At 39.2% G+C, this 24169-nt stretch overlaps 2 protein-coding genes across 4 annotated transcripts in view; one reads left to right on the top strand and one right to left on the bottom strand.

Annotated features, from left to right (window-relative positions):
- The window catches only part of INTS14 (integrator complex subunit 14), a 47232-nt gene extending 28101 nt beyond the window's left edge, over positions 1 to 19131 (top strand). For 2 of the 3 annotated variants that reach the window (XM_005899976.2, XM_005899978.3), the window contains exons 10-12: positions 716 to 834; positions 2832 to 2897; positions 4943 to 6921. In XM_005899976.2, coding sequence (XP_005900038.1) covers positions 716 to 834; positions 2832 to 2897; positions 4943 to 5194 — 437 coding nt within the window. In that variant the 3' untranslated portion in view covers positions 5195 to 6921. Of the gene's footprint in view, positions 1 to 715; positions 835 to 2831; positions 2898 to 4942; positions 6922 to 15145 lie in introns of those variants that run through there. The other variant, XM_070377300.1, reaches the window with a different exon arrangement.
- HACD3 (3-hydroxyacyl-CoA dehydratase 3) overlaps positions 6659 to 24169 on the bottom strand; it is a 29948-nt gene continuing 12437 nt past the window's right edge. The window contains exons 6-11 of the mRNA XM_005899974.3: positions 22200 to 22310; positions 15245 to 15372; positions 14701 to 14813; positions 12175 to 12281; positions 11476 to 11607; positions 6659 to 8361 (exon numbers count right to left, since the gene is read on the bottom strand). Of these exons, the coding sequence (XP_005900036.1) occupies positions 8285 to 8361; positions 11476 to 11607; positions 12175 to 12281; positions 14701 to 14813; positions 15245 to 15372; positions 22200 to 22310 (668 nt within the window). The 3' untranslated portion in view covers positions 6659 to 8284. The remainder of the gene's footprint in view (positions 8362 to 11475; positions 11608 to 12174; positions 12282 to 14700; positions 14814 to 15244; positions 15373 to 22199; positions 22311 to 24169) is intronic.

The following is a 24169-nucleotide window of genomic DNA, read 5'->3' as shown; positions in this document are numbered from 1 at the left end:
CAGGAAGCAGGTGGAAAAATAGAAATCTTTGTTTATCCACGTGGCTATAAACTCAACATGGCTTTATGTCTGTGGAAGCAGTAAACCAGTAACCCGTAAGATGGGTATGTTTCACCAAGAAGGTATTTCTTCCCTGCTCTTTTCCTTAAATTGGCTATATGTAATTTCACTTTTAAATTTTCTCAATGTCTCTACCTATGCTGTCTGATCCAGTAGCCACTCACCACAGGAGGCTATTCAAATTTAATTAAATAAAATCCAGTTCCTCTGCTACACTAGCCAGGTGTCAAGGGTTCAGTGGTCTCATGGGGTGTGGCTACCTTTCCTTATCACAGAAAGTTCTGTTGGAGAGTGCTGGGCTAGACTATGTAGAATTGCAGTATGTAGGTATACATATATTTTTATATACACTTTAGTATTATTTTATGTATTTTTATCCTCTTATGACCTTAATTTATAAAGCAGATAAGTAAAACTTGTATATTTAAAGACAGTAAGCTGTTTTTCACTTGCCTGGGCCTCAGTTGATTGTTCAGTGTCCAACGTTAGTGCTGAGAACAGGTTCCCCAACCTGACGGAAGTTAATGGATTTTCTTAATTAGGGAGGTAATAGGATATAGGAGATCGAATGATTCAAAGAGCTTCTAACCTAATTGGAAATGTGCTTGACTGTGTTTTGCCAGATGTCATTTCAAGCTTGTTTTTTTCTTTTAAGATGCTAAAGAAAACCCTTATGGTGAGGATGATAATAAGAGCCCATTCCCCCTGCAGCCCAAAAACAAGCGCAGTTATGCCCAGAATGTGACGGTGTGGATCAAACCCAGTGGCCTGCAGGTAACATTACCATCCACGCTGCTCTCCACTGGGGACAGGAGGAGGGGTTCCTGCAGGCAGGAGGACATTTGATTTGATTTTCTTTTCCTCTGATACTTCGTAATTCATTTACTTCTTACATTTGTCATTATTTCCAAAAAGGATTTGAGGTGGCCTACAGTAAAACACGTACGTAGCAGAATCATTTTTTACAAAATTTGGAGCAATATAAGACCTAGAGGAAGAAGAAAGACGGTGTTCCAGGAAGCCAAGGCAGAATGATAATTGTGTTTGAGCAATTTGGCTCTTGAGCTTCCTGCTACCAAGGTCAAAAAAAAACATGTTGGTTTTATGGTTCTCCTTGTCTGATAAAAGGAAGCATGTCAGTTTTTCTAGAGAGACACATTTTTTCCAGCATTAAATTTTAATGTAAAAGTTTTGACATGGTGAGTCATTGAATAATATTATAGGTGTTATCTTTAGTACCAGTTTTGAGGAAGACATAAAAACCTTCATGTGATTATTTCTCCCATCGGCACAATGTAAGTCAAAGCATTACCATGTAATACCACAGAAACGCTTTATGGAAGACTCCTATGAAATTATCCTATTATCAAGGTGTGCTGCCTTTAGTCAAGGGGCTCAGTGACTTTCTCCTCCCATTGGCAAAGTCATTCATACCTATTTTTAAAAATCAGTTTTTGAACTTTTTTTCTCACTTGAATGCCTTTTCTTTTTTCCTTTGTTTCTCCCATGAGTCCAGTCCAAGCCAAATGAGAAGAGGCAGTCAGGCCACCTGACCACAGAAGTAACCTCTATTGACACGTAGTCTCTTCTAGCCCCCTTTTCAGGGAGACTAGACAGACACATCCTGCCCTGACTAAGGGGCCTCTTCCCTTTGTTGGAAATTAAAGTTCTCCCTCTTTCTTGCCATCGCTGACCCCAGCACTTCCCTGTCTGAAGGAGAGCTGAATTTTTCTAAAACTGTTTTTTAAATTTTGTTTTGGTCTGGATGCGTTGTTTTATTATGGTGAGGTGCACATAACAGAAGTTACCATTTCAGACATTTTAAAGCATTCAATTCAGTGACATTACTATAATCACAGTGTTACATGACCATCACCACTGTCTAGTTCAAAAACATGTTCATCACCCCAAAAGGAAATCCTTTACCCGCTCAACAAGTCACTCTTGCCCCAGCTCTAGGCAACCACTTACCTGCTTTCTATCGTCTATAAGGATTTGTCTATTCTGGATATTTCATGTAAACTGCATCATATATGTGCCTTTTTGTGTTTGACTTCTCTTAGCGTAATGTTTTCAACAGTCATTCATGTTGTAGCATGTATCAGTCCTTCATTCCTTTTGATGGCTGAGTAATAATAGTCCATTGAATAAATAATGGTCCAATGTATAAAGTCCATATTTGTCCATTCATTCAGTTGATGAACTTTTGGATTATTTCTACCTTTTGGCTATTGTGAATAATGCTGCTATGATCATTTGCCAAATTTTTTTCTTTTGTTGCTGTGTTGTTTTAAGAGTTTTATAAGTAAGTTTTATGGTAAGAGTTTTATAGTTTTAGCTCTTAACATTTAGGCCTCTGATCCATTTTGAGTCAATTTTGTGGGTATGGTATGAAGTAAGGGTCCAACCTCATTCTTTTGCAGGTGGCTATCCAGTTATCCAGGCACCATTTGTTAAAGAGACTTCTTCCCCCCATTGAATGGTCTTGGCATCCTTGTCTAAAAGCCTCTGGCCATAGATGTATGGGTTTACTGGGGGTGTTTTTGTGAGACAAGTTCATTTTTTTCGCCATGGGCTTTTAGTATCATCAAGCCTTTTGAAGGAGAGAGATGATTTCCTAATGCTGAACAGTAACATTAACTTAGAAGGGAGCCTCATCTTTACACTATAACTCTTCTCATTTTCATTTTTTTCCATTTAAAGGTGTCCTTTTGTATTCTTTCCCTGTTTACCACAGAATTCTAACATTGAATTCGTTTTACCCTCTATAGACTGATGTACAGAAGATTTTAAGAAATGCAAGGAAACTACCTGAAAAAACACAGACATTCTATAAGGTGAGACTACGGAATTATGGTAGTTGAAGGTGGGCTCCGTGTTGCGTGCCAGAAATAAACTGTTTCACAGTAGTGTAAACACTGAACATGGACAGGAATTAGAAATATTTGTTTGTGCCTCCAATTTTTCATCAGTAAAGTCAGTAGAAGCGATAGGTCTGTACCTGCCCTAAACTCCAGGAGTCAGGAGTGTCTAAGTGGCTGGTTCTGTGTGGTGGGCCCTCTGGCAGGTCTTCTCTGTCTTGGTGCTGCTGCGAATGGCTGAGGGAAGGAGCTGAAAGGACCTGGGAGTCATAGCCCTTAACGCTCTTCCCTGTTCCCAAATGGGTATCCGATCTAACTCCAGGCAACCAGTGGACGTTTTTCCAGGACGTGTCTGCTCAGAACATTCATACTTTGCCAGAGGAGCTGCTTCTGGTAATGACTTCTAAAATGGCCCACTTACGAGACTTCCCTGGCGGGCCAGTGGTTCAGATTCCATGCTTCCCATGCTGCGGGCACAGGCTCAATTTGTGGTTGGAGAAATAGGATTTCACCTGCCATGTGGTGCAGCCAAAAGATAGTGTTTTAAAAAATATATACATTTATAAATTGCAAAAGAATGGCCCTCCAGAATCATATCTCACTAATGCAGAACCATTGGTGGAGTCAAGCTACAAGAGATGGGGTGGGGGTGGGGGGCGGCATTTAAGTTCACTCTTGCTTCTCCTGTCCTTCTGATATTTGGCTTAAATTAAATTAAGTGGCAGTGTGAGGTATGCAGTATTGTCAGTTGTGTCCTAGCTTGCTAATCTTAAAATATCGTGCACACAGTCAACCCCAGGGTAGCTAGCATCTCTTCCAGAGAACATAGGTGCTTTGGGTGTTATCTCATTACCTTTATGTCTTCAACCCTAATTATGTAGCGAGCTGGTGAAATCAGGCAAGAGTTCAACCAGAGAGTGGTTCAGCCCACCATGCCTCCCCCTAATCGAAGCCCTTAATCCATATTGGCCCTAGATGACCACTCCGTGACTGCAGCCCCTGCCTGCCTGCAGAGCTGTCTATTCGTCTATACTTTGGCCTTCTTCTGAACTTTTCATCTGTAAACAGATGATCGTAGAAAGGTGATCAGAAAGTCTGTTTCTTTCTTCTGGTTTTATATAACCTACATAACAGAGTGGGAAGGGGCCTCTACCAGATGGCTGTGTCTACCCCTCCAGTGGGCACAGCAGAGGTGAGCCTCGTTTTGTAAATGAGGCCACTGACACCCAGAGAGGCTGCACAACTTGCCCAGATCACACTGCTAAGTGATGGATGGGGCATTTCATGTTTCTCTGCTTCCATCCAGTATTTGACTTCTCTTTTTGAGGCAGTCTTTGGGGTCTGACTTCCTGACTCCTCCAGACATACTCATTGTCATTCAGTCTAAGGCTCCAGCCAGAGAGGCACCAAAGGGTTAAGAGTCCTCTGAGGTTTGGGCAAGCCTTTTCCATACCTGAGTAACAGAGATGAAGTATCCTCAGAGTTATGAGTTGTTGTTTAATCGCCAAGTCGTGTCCAACTCTTTGTGACCCCATGGACTATAGCCCGACAGGCTCCTCTGTCCATGGGATTATTCTCCAGGCAAGAGTACTGAGCAGGTTGCCATTGCCTTCTCCAGGGAATCTTCCTGACCCAGGGATCTAACCCACATCTCCTGCATTGGTAGGCAGATTCTTTACCACTGTGCCACCAGGAAGCCCAGAGTTACGAGTACTGTACATGAAATGATGTATGCAAAGCACCTCACCATGTTTGGCCTAAGTGGTCATGAACTGTGGTGAGGATAACCTCAGTTTCAGAAACCTGTTGTCCTTTGCCTTCTGACCACCTGTAGAGGAACTACTTCCCAGGCATGTCTTCACACCCTCTTATTATGGGTGTCTCTGTACCAATATTTGTTCTGATATAAAAACACTCATTTAAGTTTGGGGGTCAAGGGGAATATATGTCACACTGAGCACTTAGGAAGTTTGTGATGAGGGGAATGCATTTTAGGAACATTGGTGTTTTGTTTGTTTCAGGAGCTGAACCGTTTACGAAAGGCTGCCTTGGCCTTTGGTTTCCTGGACCTGCTCAAAGGGGTGGCAGACATGCTAGAAAGGGAGTGCACGCTGCTGCCCGACACGGCTCACCCCGACGCTGCGTTCCAGCTGACCCACGCTGCCCAGCAGCTCAAGCTGGCCAGTACTGGCACTTCTGAGTACGCTGGGTATGACCACAACATCACACCTCTGCAGACAGACTTCTCTGGGAGCAGCGCAGAGAGAATATGACGCTGACTTTGGGAGCCTTCCTTCTTTTTTTCAAGTGAGAATGATTTCGGGTAAAACCTTTTCAGTCTGTTCACCTCTGCAGCGGCTGCCCGAAGACCTTCCCAAGACTGCCTGAGACACACTCCTCACAGGTTTGACTCTGCTATTCCGAGAAGGTTCTGCAGGGTGGGCAGCTGCTTTCTGGAGCTCAGAGTCTTTTAAATCCCAAAGACAGCTGTTGCTCCCACAACGGGAACATCTCCTGAAACGCTTGAAGGACTGACAAGTGTAGAGCCCTCTCCACCATCCTCAGGAAACCCAACAGCTTGGGTTCTGTTCCTGAAAGACCTCTCCATTCTTTTCCTCTCCCAACCATAGGGACATTTTCAAGTACCTGTGGTTGGGAGAGGAGACTTGTTAAACACAATCCCGACATCCCTAAGTTTCAGAATTTCCTTAAAACTTGGGCAAAAAAGTCAGTGGCAACCCTTAGGGTGCTTTTGGTATATCTTGAGATACAAACTTAAACAGCAACCATAAATGTATGATCCTCATTTATTCAAATTTTTTAATGAAAATAAAATATTTGGTTTTCTATAAAATGGTTTCACTGGGAAACCAGTAGGTCTTTGCCTTGGGTCTCTCCTACAACATAAATATAATTTTCAGCTTCCTAAGTGGCATAGATTCTTGAAGGTTCCTTGGATTCCATATTGACTTCCTTATTTCTGACACTGGTTAGGCCTCACTGCCTAAGCCAGGTTCTGACATCACTGTCGTCAGTTATGGTTCTAGTCCATCAGCTAGCTTCATGACCTTGGGCAAGTCATTAAACTTCCTGGGATTTATTTACATCAGTAGTGCTTTTCAGATTGCTCTGTAAACATCCTAAGGAATTATTCCCATAGGCTTCAGCCCAGGCAACCATATTGTTTTAAACTTTTCATTTTGTATTGAGGTATAGCCAATTAAAAATGTTGTGATAGCGTTAGGTGAACAGCACAAGGACTCAGCCATACATATTCATGTATCCATTCTCCACCAAGCTCCCCTGCCATCCAGGCCAAGCAACCATGTTTTACTTATTAATAACATGCTGAACTGCTATAGAGGCATACCTCAGAGATTTCGGAGGTTCACCTCCAGGCCACCATGATAAAGCAGGTATTGTAATAAGGTGAACCACACAAATTTCTTGGTTTCCCAGTATATAAAAATGTTATAGTTTATACTATAGTCTGTTAAGTGTGCAATAGCATTATGTCTAAGATAAAATGTACATACTTTGAGTAAAAACTAGTTTATTGGTTAAAAAAGGAAAAGCCAAACATCCTCTGACAACACAGGGATCTTCAATTTCTGAAAAATGCAAGTATCTGTGAAGTGTAATAAATCAAAGTATGCCTATATAATATTTTGTCTAAATGAAAGAATTTATCACTAATAATTTTGAAACCATTAGACTAAATGATCTTTAAACACAAGTTACTAGGATTTTGATTGTAAATGTTTTAATAGAAATACACAATCTTTAGCTTTTTTAGACAGCAGTGAGGTTTTTAACAATCACTAAGAATACAAGATTCTTTACAGCATAATCTACTGTAAAGCTGATCTGCCCAGTTACACATAGAAAGTCAGTTGAGAAGACACCAGAAATTAATACAAACAAATGTTGACAGAAGTTGCAGACATGCAAAATATCCTTCAATGCAGTGAACCTGACGTCTGGTTAGTATAGGCCTATACTAACCAGATGTCTTTAGGTCAAACCAAGTTTCTATCTTGGGCTCAGAGAAATGGCATAATCCAAGTCCCCCTTCCCCCAGGAATAGTGGGAATGGCAGAACAGAAAGAGCTATCATACCTTAAATTCTTATAGACAAACATTACTTATTTTACTTGGTTTACTTGGAATGTCCTAGGGAAAACTAATGTTTTTGATGGTGGCCATATCTTAAAAGATTTTTCTCAGTTCCTCTGTTGGTGAACTTCCTGTAAGGAATCTTCGTTAAGGCTCAGATGGTGGTTCTTCAGCCAGAGTTCTCACTCTGTTTTCACTGGCCTGCTGCAAACAGGTGAAACAGCAGCAAAATAAAAACCTGGTGTTTTTGAGGCATGTTCAAAAACAGACAGTCTCACCAGCTGACTCTGACAGGTACACAAGTACATGAACTCGGTCAGTGCAGGGGAAGGAAGGCTGAGTGTCTTTATGTCTGTGCACAGCCTAAGACAGTTCTGTAGCTACTTTTAGTGTGGTCTACTCTGAGGTTTCCAGCGTGCCACAAGCTGCATTGCCAGACTACCTTTTTGATCCCTGTAGTGCCGTCTGGGTTTGGAACTCGTTTACAGTCTGTTTCCTAACTAAGGTTTCCATCTTTCATGTTGAAAACAGCTGTGATTTAGCTACAAACGAAGTAAGTGATCATGGTGTTCCAAGGTTCTGACTGGTTTCTCTCAAATCACCCTGTGGCTCTCCAGTGCCTATGCAGGTTAAGATGTCGCTAGAGAGACCAAAAGTTTCACAGGTAATATGTGTCCTCCAGCCCTACCTGGACTCAGAAATGTTTTTATCAGTAACTGAGTCAAACTTAATTTTCAAAAAAAAAAAAATCAATGCCAACCCACTTAACAAGTAGCCCCTTGGGTACAGAATATATTAGGTCTTTTTCTGAGTCACTTTTGGAGCCTCCTATACAGCTACATAGTCTTTTTGTTTTTTTCCCCACAAGCAATAGCTGCAAAGAACACATCTCAGCTATACACACGGCCAGTAGCTGGTAGCCTCAGGGCACTGAAGAAATATCTGGGGCCTGTGAAACAGACTGACTAGAGATGGAGTGGGTGGGGGTATGGCTGAGTCTTTTGCTGTCACTAACAGAATACACAAGAATGAACCTGTCATCGGGTATCAGGAATCCATGTCATGCAAGGACTACACTAAGGTAATACAGTAAATTCAGGAATGTTACTGGGAAAAAAAGAAGATAGCTCCACTGAGAATTGAATCATTTAACTTTAAAAAAACTTTTACATCAGTACAAGAAGGTAAAACTGTAAGAACTATAGATTAGGCTCAAACTGGCAAAAAGTCATCTAAATCTCTTCCGTTTAGTGGATCTTTTTCTTTTTTTGTCCAAAGCGCCGCCTGCGCTGTTTATAAAGATAACGGAAATTTATGTATAACCCTGGAAAAGAAAAGAGGCCAATTAGAATCTTTGTCTCTGTTTATAAGCAGAAGTTCTTGGGGTAGAACAGTCCCTAGCTGTCTGTTTTTCATATCCCACAGCCCTGTGCTTCCTGCAGTTCCTCAAGAAGCACAACCTAGAACACATATTAACAATGCACTAGAGACATTCAGTTTTCCCCCAGTGGGTTTTACAATTTAATTTTCTCCCATGCTTCATTATGAAAACTTTCAAATATACAGATTAAATCATTGTACAGTGAACACCTAAATTTAAACTTTAACTTTATTACACTTAGTTTATCACATACCCATTCCCATCTCATTTTTTATGTATTTCAATGTAAGTTGAAGACATCAGTACACTTCACCCCTAAAAAATTCATTAATTAGAATTCAATACTTTTTCCTTTCTTTTAAGGTAGGATTTACATAAACTGAAATATACAAATTTGAAACAGAAAGAGAACCTAATTTTTAATTCAAGGCTAGGCAATAATATATATTAAGCAATAGCCTAAAAGGTATGAGACTTTTCTAGGAAACAAAATTCAGTGAACTAGAAAACAAAGGATTTCAGAGCCAGAAAAAAATTTCAATCCCACGTGATCACTGAGGAGCTCTGTAGCGAAACCTCACTTTCATTTTTTCCATTGTACAATAGAGTTAAAAACACTTATTTTATAGACTTACTGTGAGAGAAGGAACGTTTGATCTATACACAAATATAATTGTTATACTGCTCCTAAATTATGCAGATTTAGGGTATCATTCTCAAGAACAACTACACACTCATTGTAGGCAAGCTAAATATGAGTATAGAACCTTGTAAGTTAGAATATGCAACACAAGGAAAAGCCACTAGAGTTGCTGCTGCTGCTAAGTTGCTTTAGTCGTGTCCGACTCTATGCGATCCCATAGATGGCAGCCCACCAGGCTCCGCCATCCCTGGGATTCTCCAGGCAAGAACACTGGAGTGGGTTGCCATTTCCTTCTCCAATGTATGAAAGTGAAAAGTGAAAGTGAAGTCTCTTAGTCGTGTCCGACTCTAGCAACCCCATGGACTGCAGCCTACCAGGCTCCTCCATCCATGGGATTTTCTAGGCAAGAGTACTGGAGTGGGATGCCATTGCCTTCTCCGCCACTAGGGTTAGTGAACATTAATATTCATCTTTTTTAGTAAAATATTTTAAGGGTCTTTCCAGTACTTATTCCTACCCTCAGTAGGTCCATTGGTTGCAGCTTAATTACAGCAGTACTAGACTTATGCAGGAATAGAAGTAAAGAGCTCTTTTAATGAGTGCATTTTCCAAATTGATGCTTGCTCTCTTCAAGCACCAAAGACTGTAACATTTTTGGTTTGAAACCTTTCTGAAATGGGTAATATCCTTTATGAAATGGAAAAGAAGACATGGAACAAAAGGTAACCTTTGTTATGAGGGTACTCATAATGTGTCTCGTTTAACTGTGCTTCTGCCATGCGCTGATTCCCTGAAGGGCTCCAAAAGGATGTAGTTCTCTTCTCCCCCACTTCTAAATGGCCAAAATCAGGAATCCCCTCGTGGTCCAGTGGTTAGGACTCTGAGCTTTCGCTGCCAAGGGCCCAGGTTCAGTCTCTGGTCGGGGTACTAAGATCCCCAAAATGCATGGCACAACCAAATAAGTAAGATCACTGGGCTTGCCAACTTCTTGGGTTCACTTTTTGTGGTCTCCCTCTCGGTATGGGGAAGCCAGCCTCCGAGCTGGTCCCCAGTAATCCCTACTTCCTGGTATCCCATACCCTTGTGTAGTCCCCTCCCACACTGTACAAGGTTGATCTGTGTAACAGAGAGAACACAGTAAAAGTAACAGTAAATCTGAGTTTAGGTTATAAAAAGGGTGGACGTGACAGAAGTGCTAATTATCACTACAATGGCAATCTTATTACACCTGATGTATCAAATCAGTGTTATACACCTTAAGTTACACAATGTTTTATGTCAAATATATTTCAATAATACATAAATTTTTTAAAGGGAAAAAAAAGGGAGTTTGACTTCTGCCTTTCTTCCAGATCACTTGCTTTGGCGAGAAGCCATGTTATGAGCATCCACATGGAGTACTGTGGCGGGACACCGAAGCCTTCCTGCCCACAGCTACACAAGCGAGCTTGCAGTAGATCCTCCAGCCCTGGTCAAGTCTGCAGAAACTATAGCCCCAACTGAGCCAACAGCTTGACTGAGGCTCGTGAGGGTCCCCGAGCCAGGCCCACTCAGCTTGCCTGCTTCCTGACCAGGAAAACATGCCCAATAATAATTGTATGTTGTCTTAAGCTGCTACATTTTGGGCTAATTTGTTACACAGAAAAAGATAACTAGTACACTATCTGTGTCACATCCTTCTGTTGCCAGGAGACCAAATAGCCATACTTAAGGCCACCTCATGACTTTTGTGAAATACAACAGGGAGAAATACATATAAATTATATTAAAATGTGTCAGAACTTTATCCAAAGTAAACAGTCCTCCTAATTAGGCTTTTATCTTTCAAACTTGCAATAATTTAGGTTTACTTCTCTATCCCTTCTTTTAGTTCTTAGGAGGTCCCTAGTTTTTATGAATTAAGACAAGAATTTATGATTTTATATAAAAGTTGATAAGCAAGCAAGGTTTTACATGAGGAATAGGGGGCTTTCCTATTGTCAGGTAGAAGGCTTTCTGACGTCTTGCGGGTCCTTGAACGGAGGCCTTTATTGCCTTCTTCCTTGCTGCCAGCTGTATTACCACCTCTGTAACAATTCCTCTGGATAAGGAATCTGCTACTGAAATCAGCAAAAGTAAAATGAGCTTTTTATTCAGTTTTAAAAGCGCTTCTTACATTATTTTAAACATGAAATATGGGAAAGTCTGAATGACCAAGAGCATTTCAAGAAAAGAACTCATCCAATCAAGATGTGAGAAGAAATATTTCTACATGGCATATTCTCCAGTGGGTCTGTTCTGCAATGTAATTTGTTCTTAAACTTATTTCCACTCTTTTGAAAGCAAGAATATTAATAAGGATTTCTAAAACTTTGAATCATTTAACTACCTTCTAAGAAGCAACAGAAAGAATCTATTATGGAGCCAATACTTACCTAAAAATAGTAATATAAGATAAATCTGAAGAAAAAAGGAAAATCTAACTTTGATTTTCACTGGATATGGCAATGTGAAGCTGAATCTTCCTGTTTCATTAAATACTGGAATGGACTGAATCACTGAGACAGCTGAAAGCAGAAACAGTAACTTTTTAGAAGCAAATGAAATACAATTAAATTTACTGATAGAACCTTCTAACTCCTCAAAGTTTCAGTTCTAGGTTTGTTGAAAATGCTTCCTCCTCCCTTTGTACAATAGGCTCACGCCTCTTCTTTTTTCCCCACTAGCTTTCCTAGGAAATAAGCCTTCAAGCTGACAGCAAAGGTAAATAAGGAACAGTCAATTGATAGCACTGAGCTTCCTATTCTATAAAATGGAGAGAAAAGTGCCTATCTGACTCACTCATTAGGTGTTTGTCATAATAAAATGAAGTCATCAATATGAACTTGCTTTGGAAGATTAAAACTACCATATAAATAGGAAGCATGCATGACCACCAGCTTCCAAACCTTAACAAAATGAACTACTTCCTTGGAACAGTCTGGACAGCAGTAGTATTGTGGAAGGAAACCACTAGAAAGAAATTCTTGTAAAAGTTCAACACCCATGTATCAGACTAAAGCTAGCAGAGGGAGGAAGAGAGGTCTGGCTACTCAGTGGAGGTAAGATATAAGTCCTAGAGTTCTTTAAAGTACCTTCTGCCAAACATCCCATAGGATATAGGGGAATCCACACAGTGTAACGAAGCCATGTGAGCACCTTCCAATCCATGTCAATGCAGGAGAGCATGTAGAAGGGGTACCTATTGGAAATAAGGCATTCACATGTTAAAAACCACTGAATGCAACTCTAGAACATCATTGAAGAGTAATTTCACAATCAGTCACACATGGCTTCTTTTTAGCAGAATTAATGAACTCCCATCGTGCTCTTCCTCCAATCTTCAAAGGATATGAAAGTCAAAGTGAAGTCGTTCAGTCGTGTCTGACTCTTTGCGACCCCATGGACGGTAGCCTACCAGGCAGGCTCCACCATCCATGGGATTTTCCAGGCAAGAATACTGGAGTGGGCTGCCATTTCCTTATCCAAAAGGATATGAATTCTCGATAATGGCAAAGTAAGTTTAGGTCTGAAAGGAATCCTCTATGAAAAAGTTCTGTACATGGAACAGATCCTCAGAAGCATTTTGGCTTTATTCCTGGTTCTGATCTGTGTCCCAAGTAGGTTAGGACAGATACTTTGACACTTTATCTCTGCCTAAATGAACATTTACCAAAATTAAAGTATAAAAAAAGACCTCTAATCTATAATCAGGCATACTCTACTTAAAAAGAGCTAACATAAATTTGTTTCTCCCAAACAGTAAAAGTTACTATTAAGAACCTATAATCTCTTTCACTTTTGTGTTAAGTAGACTAGAGGGTATACAGGATGCCATGGGGTGCAGACTACAGTTAAGACATAATCTAGGGCTGCTAATGTCTTTTTTCCCTCTTAACTGTCAACTTTCCCAAAATATCACCAAACCTAGAACTGAAGAGTCAGTTTGCAAAACCAATGCTCCACTTGGCTGAAAAGGGAAGAAGTATGGAATATGTATGGTCTGGTACAGAACACATCTACTTTAATCAGATTTTTTTTTAAGAAAAGGATAATTTCTGGATTTCCCTGGTGGTCCAGTGATAAAGAATTCACCTGCCAATGTGGGGGACACGGGTTCAATCCCTGGTCTGGGAAGAGTCTACATGCCTCGGGGCAAGTAAAGCCTATGCGCCACATCGACTGAGCCTGCGGTTTAGAGACAACACACAACTAGCGAGTAGCCCCCACTCGCCACAAATAGAGAAAGCTCACACACAACAGTGAAGACCCGGCACAGCCAAACACAAACTTATTTTTTTAAAAGAGATTTCTTCTACTGACAATCAAAAATCGAAGAATCAGATAAGAGATCAATTCAAACTTCAGTAATCTTATAGCCAAAGATTTATTCTATCATCCCTTCTCGAAGGCTGGTCTTCAGTACTTCATCCAGCCTGGGATGCTTCTTCAGTCACATGTTTCTTCAGCCTTTTCAAGAATTTTTCCATGTGAATGAGTCCTCTCTTTCCAATAAGACAGCAAGATCCTAAAGGGTAAGATAGGCCTTTGGTTTCTCTGGATCTCTCCTTCTCCTCCCCAGTGTCCAGGCTGGTATTATGATCCACTGAGTGCTTTAAAAAAAAAAAAGCCTCAGACTTCCTGGCAGTCCAACTCTGTGTTTCCACTGCAGGGGACATGGGTCTGATCCCTGGTCAGGGAACTAAGATCCTGCATGGCGTGAGGCCAAAACAAAATTTTTAAAAAATAAATAGGCTTGTCCGAAAGTAGTGCATTATCTCAATTGATTGTTCACAGTTACAGATCGAACTCCTCATCCTACTCTTTCCCCCGTCTCACTACTGCACTTGACTAGTCTTTTATGAAAGCAGCCTAGATGTCCATCGGCAGATGAACGGATAAGGAAGTTGTGGTGCATATGCACAATGGACTATTACTCAGCTATAAAAAAGGAACACATTTGAGTCAGTTCTAATGAGGTGGATAAACCTGGAGCCTATTATACAGAGTGAAGTAAGTCAGAAAGAGAAAAACAAATATTGTATATTAACGTATATATATGGAATTTAGAAAGACAGTACTGATGATCCTACATGCAGGGTAGTAAAGGACACACAGATGTAAAGAACTGACTTTTAGACTCGGGGGGAGCAGGTGAGGGTGGGGTGATTTGAGAGAACAGCATTGAGACATGTACATTACCATACGTAAAACAGGTGACCAGTGCAAGTTCAATATATGAAGGAGGGTATCCAAAGTCAGTGCTCTGGGACAACCCAGAGGGACAGGGTAGGGAGGGAAGAAGGCGCGGGGTTCAGGATAGGGGGATACATGTATACCTGTGGCCAATTCATGCTGAAGTATGGCAAAAACCATCACAATATTGTAAAGTAATGATCCTCCAATTACAATAAATTAATTAATTAAAAATTTTTTAATTAAAAAGTATCTTTAATGTTTTAATTTTAAAAAAAAACACTGTCTCAACTTTGCAGAGCGCATAGATGCAGGCAGAACTCCACACATGAAACTTTAATCTCAAATAAAATGAGACTCTGGATAAGACAGTCTTATCCATAGTAGAAGGAGCACTCAAACACCATCCTGGCATTTGTACCCACCTGAAAATTTCAACTGTGCTCCATATATAAAACACAAAGAAAACCACAGCTTTGTTTTGCATCTCTTCCATGGTACCAAAGATGATAAACAAAATGAAGTTTCTTCCAAGAAGCTATTAAAAAGACCCAAAAGAGAAAAACAAGTTTTAAAATACATTCTTAAAAGACAACACATAAATGTGTTATCTGAAACATAACCCCATTAAATTCAAGGTAAATAGAAAAAGACTGAACAACTTAGAACAAGTTTAAGTACCAAGTCAGTACCAGTATTACAGACTGTGTGTGTGTGTGTGTGTGTGTGTGTGTGTGTGTGTCAGATAAAACACTGCTATTTCTCTGCAACAGGTAGAAAAGTTAAAAGTACCCAAGCCAGTACCAGTATTTCTGGACAGATTTTGTGTGTGTGTATTCAGAGAAAACAATGCTATTTCTCTGCCAACAGGTATTTTTACTCATTGAAACGTCTCAGCAAAGTGTGGATACCTAGTAAATAAACATCGAAACCCTGCATTCCCCACCCTTGAGCTCAACTGTTCAATACCTGGAAAAGAGAAGGTACCACTGGTGTCTTAGTGACTCCAATTGCTGCATTGATAGATTCCACGGCTGCCAGCATCTGGCAAAAATACATCATGTCAGCCACAGTGTGGAACGTGTCATAGAAGGACTCTATGGGACAAATACATATTAAAGGTAAATCAATTGGTAAATGCCAACACAGAAGTATTTTGCAATCTAGACAAGCCTTTACATGAAATGAATTTTAGGAAAAGTATAATAAACATTCAGTCAGATTCAAGTTTACTACTCAACTAAGCTGGAGGGGAGCAGGCCTCCATGAGCCTAATTAGTAAATTTTATTAGTTACCAGTAAGTTAACATATAAACCTTGTATGCCCTTCTCAATTTTAAAAGGCAAGAAAAAAAGCATACCTAGATTTCACTCACTTATTATATGCTGAAAAATCTATGTATCAGGCACATTGGTAATTCTTTTCAGATCCATTATCTCATTTAATTTAAAGGTAAAACTATTACATATATAGAATGAAACCTAGCTTTTTAAAATATCAAAACTATATAATCATAAATACATGCAGAGGTACAAAAGTACTGAATAAAATTAACTTTCAAAAACCTTAATTGTATTTATATATTTAATCCTATTAATTCTCATTCTTAGAACATGTCCTAACTAAAAAATCTAAAATGAAAAAGAATAAAAGCTTCAGCAAGGAGATTGTTCTCTGAAATGTTACATATTTCTAAGTGCACTAAAACAGAAATGGTCTAAACTTACAATTATGGAAAGTTTGAGTAAACTACAGTATATCTATTTCATGGAATATTATATAATAAATTAAAATGAGTTATTGCTTATATGAGGTCAACAATTGTGGTATCAATTTGGAGTGGTCCATAATTTAATATCCTTCATTTTTCATACTGATCCTCACTTGACATCCTGAATTCTTACATTCCTCTTTGCAGTGTTTCTCAAGCAGGGTACCACTGACGTTTTGAGCAAGATAGTTCTTAGTCCTGCATATTGTAAAGGTTTAGGATTCTTGTCTCCCTGCCTATTAAAGTAGAGTCTTTAAGAAATGGCAGAGTTAGGCAAGTTACCAGTAAAGATGACACTGCAGGCTCCTCAAAAGAATACAGTTTAAATATCAAATGAATAAAACAGGTCCTGGCAAGACTGAAAACACTCTCTAATCGCAAAAATGATCTACTATACAATCCTGCTACAAAGTCAAATGTGAATACACCAATGCTATGCTATGCTAAGTCACTTCAGTCGTGTCCGACTCTGTGCGACCCCATAGACGGCAGCCCACCAGGCTCCCCCGTCCCTGGGATTCTCCAGGCAAGAACACTGGAGCAGGTTGCCATTTCCTTCTCCAATGCATGAACGTGAAAAGCGAAAGTGAAGTCGCTCTGTCGTGTCCGACTCTCCGCGGCCCCATGGACCGCAGCCTAGCAGGCTCCTCCGTCCATGGGATTTTCCAGGCAAGAGTACTGGAGTGGGGTGCCATTGCCTTCTCCGGAATACACCAATGAGTAAGTTCAAAATTTGATTATTTTCTTTGAAGAAGTAATGCAAAATTACAATTTAAATTTTGCTATAAAAAATTTATTCATAATTTTAAATGCCCCTTGTGAAGACAAAAATCACAATTTTTTTTTCACCATTTACAGTGAAATTCTGGTATCTTTCTTCAAGAGATTCACTTCTTAATTTTTTGGACAAATTATCTTTGACAAATGAGGTTCTCCATTATTTTGAACTAGAAAATTGTGACTTAAGATTTGGAATATGGTAAATAAAAGTAGATCTTGTTGCTTTGTATCTGATTTTATGGGAAATTCATCCTTGTTTCAATTCAGGAATAAAAATCTGATTTCTAAAATGACTGTTATAAAGAATATTAATAACACTAACATGCTTATAATACTGTTTTAAAAACAAGATGCAAAACTGTATACACAGCATGATGATAGTTTTTAACTGCAGGAGAAAAAATAAAGACTAAAAGGAAATGTATGGAAATATTTAAAGTGATGGACAATGGCTTATTCACCTCCCCTTCCAGGCCCCCACACCTCCTCCCCAGTTTTCTCCCATTTTCCAAACTTCCTTAAATTGCTCCATTTACTTTTTAAAATTTTGTATTTATTTATTTATGGTTGTGCCAGGTCTTCATTGCTGCCCGCGAGCTTCCTCTAGCTGCAGTGAGTGGGGCGACTCTCCTTGTCGTGCGCAGGCTTCTCACTGCAGTGGCTTCTCTTGCTGAGGAGCACGGGCTCCAGGTGCACAGGCTCAGTAGCTGTGGCGCATGGGCTTAGTTGCCCTGTGGCATGTGGGATCTTCCCAGACGAGGGATTGAACCCACATCCCCTGCATTAGCAGGCAGATTCTTAACCACTGGACCACCAAGGGAAGCTCCAGCCCATTTACTTTTATGATCTGAAAAAAATTTTTTGAAAGTACTAACAAGGCACTCGTGTTAATGGACAAGGATTTAAATAATGGTAGTATAAAACAGTACACTCTTTCTGGGCAGTATACATCAGAATCCTTAAAAGTAATCTGCCCTTTAGTCTCATAATTCTTCTTCAAGAACTTTTCCTAAGAAAGGTACATGGGTTTATTAGAAAGATATCTAACAAAGTGCCAAGAATCCATCACTCTGATAGATGGAATTACAGCAGAGTTTAAGTATTTAAGTAATTAACACATTTTTATAATTAGAAAAAAACTTTAATTAAAAAAAAAAGTATTAATAGAGAGACAGACATGAGTTTCTACAAGTTTGCTATTTCCTTAACATGAGTTCAGCTATACATGTTTATGTAAATAAAACAAGTACATGTGTAGAATTTGCCATTCACCAACACCTTTTATTCAAAAAGAGGTAACTGCAAAGGACAAACTGTGACCCTTGGTACCAGGCCCAGGTCTGAGGACTGATAAGAGAAGAATTTCAACAGCAGCTCCATTCCAATAGGTGGTTAGGAAGGGGCGCAGAGCCAAAACAGAAATTACAGATCCAGGCAGCTAACTTTAAACACATGACCCAGATAATTTAGCAGCTTTTGGAGTGGATCACCTAATGGCTAGCAGGCTCACACAGGAACATTCAGAACCAATACAACTATGCTAAGTTAAATAAATAATTTATGAATTGGAAAGTCCCTACTCATTCTATGAAACTTGTGTTAAATCCATACTAGTAAGAGCTACAGATCTAACAACTGTCTGAGACTTCCTTTGCTTCTTTAAATAACCATCAGTGGACTTCTGGTTACATACGACTATAAGATGCTAGGCATTTGGGAAAATTTTCACTAGCCTACTACTGTGCTTTGCAGAAATCCAAGTAAAGACTGGAAAAACACTGTGCACTTCATTCTAAAGATTCTGGAGCTAACTACAATTCATCTTTACAAACCTCAGGTAGGAAAATTTAGGACTGAAGAATAAAATAGTCTACAGGACTTTTTCTCTTTTTAAATACTTTCTTTTTTTCCACTATGCTCATATCTTCCCTCATATTTACTTTACAAAATAAAGAAAAATTTTAAATGATCCATTCAAGCCATTTGAAAATGGTGCCTTTTCTTCCAATCATTCCACATTTATTGGTTGTTTTCTTTCTTTTTATATTGGTGTGAACAAACTGGAAGAACAAGTTTGTATGTTACCTTTTTAGTCTATCGTAAGTATTTTTCCAGATTTTACCACCTCTCTAAATACTTAACATTTGCTTCACAACATTCCACTGAGTGAACAATCTATAGCAATCCTTCACTCATGGACATTTACATAGTGTCTAATTTGTCACTAATATAAATAATGCCATAATGTTTATTTTTTATAATTACTTTTTGGATATGAATAATTAAGGTTCTTGATGTTGCTATTGTTGTCGCTATTCAGTCATTCAGTTATGTCCAACTCTTTCCGACAGCATGGACTATACAGCACAACAGGCTTCCCTGTCCTTCACCGCCTCCCAGAGCTTGCTCAAACTCATGTCCATTGAGTCGGTGATGCCATCCAACCATTTCATCCTCTGTCATCCCCTTCTCCTCCTACCTTTAATCTTTCCCAGTATCAGGGTCTTTTCTAGTAAGTCAGCTCTTCCCATCAGGTGGCCAAAGTATTGGAGTGTCAGCTTCAGCATCAGTCCTTCCAATGAATATTCAGGATTGATTTCCTTAGGATTGACTGATTTGATCTCCTTGCAGTCCAAGGGACTCTCAAGAGTCCTCTCCAACACCACAGTTCAAAAGCATCAATTCTTTGGTGCTCAGACTTCTTTATGGTCCAATTCTCACACTCGAAAAACCATAGCTTTGATTATATGGACCTTTGCCAGCAAAGTAATGTCTCTGCTTTTTAATATGCTGTGGTGTTGGTCATAGCTTTTCTTCCAAGGAGCAAGCGTCTTTAAATTTCATGGCTGCAGTCACTATCTGCAGTGATTTCGGAGCCCAAGAAAGAAAAGTCTGTCACTGTTTCCGTTGTTTCCCCATCTATTATCTACAGGAAGTGATGGGACTGGATGCCATGATCTTAATTTTTTGAATGTTGAGTTTTAAGCCAGACTTTTCACTCTCCTCTTTCCCTTTCATTAAGAGGTTCTTAGTTCCTCTGTGTTTTCTGCCATTAAGGGTGGTGTCATCTGTGTATCTGAGGTTATTGATATTTCTCCCAGCTTGAGCTTGAGCTTCATCCAGCTCAGCATTTCACTTGATGTCCTCTGCATATAAGTTGAACCAGCAGGGTGACAATATACAGCCCTGATGTACTCCTTTCCCAATTTGAAACCAGTCTGTTGTTCCATGTCTGGTTCTAACTGTTGCTTCTTGACCTGCATATAGATTTCTCAGGAGGCAGGTAAGGTGGTCTGGTCCTCCCATCTCTTGAAGAATTTTCCACAGTGTGTTGTGATCCACACAGTCAAAGGTTTTGGCAAAGTCAATGAAACAGAAGTAGATGCTTTTCCAGAACTCTCTTGCTTTTTCTATGAGCCAACAGATGTTGGCAATTTGATCTCTGGTTCCTCTGATTTTTCTAAAACCAGCTTGAACATCTGGAAGTTCTCGGTTCACGTTGAAGCCTGGCTTGGAGAATTTTGAGCATTACTTTGCTAGCGTGTGAGATAAGTGCAATTGTGCGGTAGTTTGAGCATTCTTTGGCATTGCCTTTTTGGGGACTGGAATGAAAAACTGACCTTTTCCAGTCCTGTGACCACTGTTGAGTTTTCCAAATTTGGTGGCATACTGAGTGCAGCATTTTAACAGTATCATCTTTTACGGATTTGAAATAGCTCAGCTGGAATTCCATCACCTCCACTAGCTTTGTTTGTAGTGATGCTTCTTAAGGCCCATTTGACTGTGCACTCCAGGATGTCTGGATCTAGATGAGTGATCACACCATCGTGGTTATCTGGGTCATTGAGGTTCTTAAGTATCTTACAAAATGATTTTCCCAAAGAGCTGTACTTATGCACCCTCCCCAGTAGCCACTGTTGTGTTTATTTTAGCACATGTTGTTTTCAATTAGGCTCTTTCAGAACTTTGCAAAACTGATATATAAAAAATAGTATCTTTCATTTCCTTCACCATTACTGAGTTAAACATTTTGTTGTATGTTAAATTAGTTTTATTTCCTCTTATGAACTGCCTGTATGTGATCTTTATCTACTGGGTAGAGTTTTCACATTTTAAAATCAATTTTACAAGTTGTTTATATGTAAAAAAAAAGTTGCCAATATTTGTTACAATTTTTCACCAACCCTCCATCCCCATTTTGCTCATCTCAATATGCTTTTCATCTTTCATGTTGTTTTGCATGGATATTTTTAGATATATAGAAATTTAGGCATTTTATGTGGTCAAATACATTGACCTTTTTCTTTATGATTTCTTCTATTATTTTTAAAGTTAGAAAATCCTAACCCTCCACATGTGATTTTCATAAACATTTATTTATATCTTCTATTATGACTTAACTTTTTGATATATGACTCCTAAGTCTTTTTGGGGGGATTTTTTTCTTCCTTTATATACAGTGTAAGAAGAGTGAAAGAGATTATCTGCCTCACAAATCAAGCCAATTTTCCTTGGGAACATTATTAGATTTCCCATCTAATAGAAAAAAATGACTGGATAATATTTTCCTTTCCATTGATTCAAAATTCCTTTTTACCATATACATAATTTGGATATATATTATCTATTACATAATGTAATATTGTAATAATAATAATATATAATGTAAGCTATTTTTGAGCTACTTAATCTGCTCTATTAGTCTATCCTTATACTAATACTATACTATTTTAATAATATTTTTTTCATAGCAGATATAGAAAATCCTCTCCCATTACTGTTTTTTCCCTCAAATTTTACTATTTATGGTTCACAATAAAATTTCAGAATACTTTAGATCACATTCTCAAAAATGTTCTATTGTCATTACTTTGGCCAGAATTCTGATAAACATATAAATTAACTTAGCAAGAACTAATACCTTTATGATAGTCTTTTCATTCAGTTTCACAACAGTCCATTTAGTCTATTTAGGCTCCAAAGGAGTGGGATCCCTTTAGGACTTTGTGTAACTTTGACACTAGGAGTATCTCATCAATTTAGTTAGTTATAAACGAATTATCAAGCAGTGAATAAGAAAGGGATTTTAGTCCAAGATGTACCTCTGGCTAGCTGGGTGGATGTGGACCATTTCTTTGACCATCTCCAAATCTGTTTCCTCACCTATTAAATGAACAGAACATCCAGGCAGCCTGTTTCACAAGGTCATGGGAAGTGAGAGCTGCGAGCATCCAGTGAGAGGCCTGAAGTGCTAAATAAACATGGTGGGGGTGGAAGGGGTTGGTATGGCAGGCTGAAAGGCAGAGTGTCACTTCTGAACAGTGGGCCCAACCACTCAGAAAAGAAAGCAAGCTTTGAAACTGTGTACTTGCCTTTTCCCAAGATAAAGAATCTCACGGTCATGTTCACAAATATCCAGGAGAATCCCAAGAACTGCACTAGATTATACATGAACAGGTATCCTTTCTTCAAGCTTGTAAGAGCTGAAAAGCAAAGAAAGGCAGAAAGATGTTAAAAGTAGTAGTCACAGCAGGAGACAGGTATGTGGGGTTTACCTGGATGACTGCATCCCTCTTTCGTACGTGGGTGCCCTAAGCTTCTCAACAAATACCTGGCCCAGGCCTGCACCAACCAGGCTCTTGGTCCCATAGAAAACAGATAAGCAAAATTATAAGGAACACTGTAGTCCAAGGCATATCTTCGGTGGTCTTTTCCCTCACAGTCTTGAAGGGTTAAGTACACAGACTTAACAAATCCAAGAAGGAAAAGGAAAAGTTACATCTGGCAAAGAATAACTGACTAGCTAAGGAGGCATTATAAGGAAAGGAAATAAAGCTATATTCAGTCCTTGCTCCTGTCATCTTAATATAATCTACAGTTTCTTCTTTTTTAGAATTTTTTTAGGGCATATGGGTCAAACTACCTCAAAGAAACAGAAACTGAATTAAAAAAATCTAATATTTGACCATGTATCCATTCAACCAAACATTAAGTGAACACCTACAACATGCAAGATACTGTGAGTGGCATCACTGAGCTTCAAAAATGGTTAAGACATGATGCTCCCCTCAGAGAGTTTACAATCTAAGATCCATATTTCAAGATTGAGAGTGACAGGTAATATCCTGTGAGAATTTCTAGGTGAGAAAATGACTTTAGGCTGGAGAAGCATGTATCAGGCCAAGTCTGCATGGATGAGATGGTTATCTAATCAGGGCTTTGGAAGATGGAAGAATGAGGATATAACCAAAGGCGGAAAACTGCAAACCAAGAAGAAGGAAGGAGAATAAAGGTCATTAACTTTGCAGCCTAAGGGTTTTCGAAGACATAGCCAATAATAGAATTAAGGGAAGAGTAAGGAGCTTAGAGTCATGGTTGAGTCAAAGGAGTAGGGCACAGGAAAGGATAATTCTTAAGAAGAGCTTTGGAGTTCAGGTTTTGCTGCTACACATTTATTCCTACCTACATATTTTTATAGCCACATATCAGTGTTTCTATAGAGATATCCAGCATAGAAACTTGGTTGATGCTCAAATAATCATACTTGGTATGTCCAATCAAAAACAGCCTTATCTCAAGGGGTGAAAAAAGTCATACTTGTAGCAACATTTAACAAATTAAAATTTTTTTCTTCAAAACTACAAAAATGTATTACATTTCCCCATTTAAAGAACTTTATTAGGAGATTTTATGAATTTAGATAAAACTGCTAAAGCTTTTTCTAAGATCATAAAGTAATCCATACATAAGAATTTTTACATATTTCAGAAGTTTATCCCTCTGGACACCAAAGGTGGCCTTTTTATGTCATTATCCTTCATCTCCACTAGTCCTCTCCCTTCGGCTTTTCTAAAGCAGAAAATTCCTCTAAATTAGTGGTTATTCAAAAATTTTTTAAAGCAACAAATTGTCTTTTCCATAAGAAATGTTATGGACTTCCATAAGAAGTGTTATTTGGGACGCTAATACATAAAACACAAAAGCCAAGCTGCTCTAATTGAAGTGGACCTGCCTGCTTGGCCTACCTCTCCAAAGCATCTCTGGGAATCCCTGGGGTACCATGGTACATAGCTTGAAAACAACTGCTCTAAAATTTCCCCTTCAGTCGTGCCTGACTCTTTGCAACCCCATGGACTATACAGTCCATGGAATTCTTTAGGCCAGAATACTGGAGTGGGTAGCCTTTCCCTTCTCCAGGGGATCTTCCCAACCCAAGGGTCGAACCCAGGTCTGCCGCATTGCAGGTGGATTCTTTACCAACTGAGCCATAAGGGAAGCCCAAGATACTAGAATGGGTAGCCTAACCCTTCTCCAGAGGATCTTCCCAACCTAGGAATCAAAC

Source organism: Bos mutus, chromosome 10 (assembly GCF_027580195.1).
Source record: "Bos mutus isolate GX-2022 chromosome 10, NWIPB_WYAK_1.1, whole genome shotgun sequence".
Lineage (NCBI taxonomy): Eukaryota > Metazoa > Chordata > Mammalia > Artiodactyla > Bovidae > Bos > Bos mutus.
This window is presented reverse-complemented; position numbering and strand designations above follow the sequence as displayed.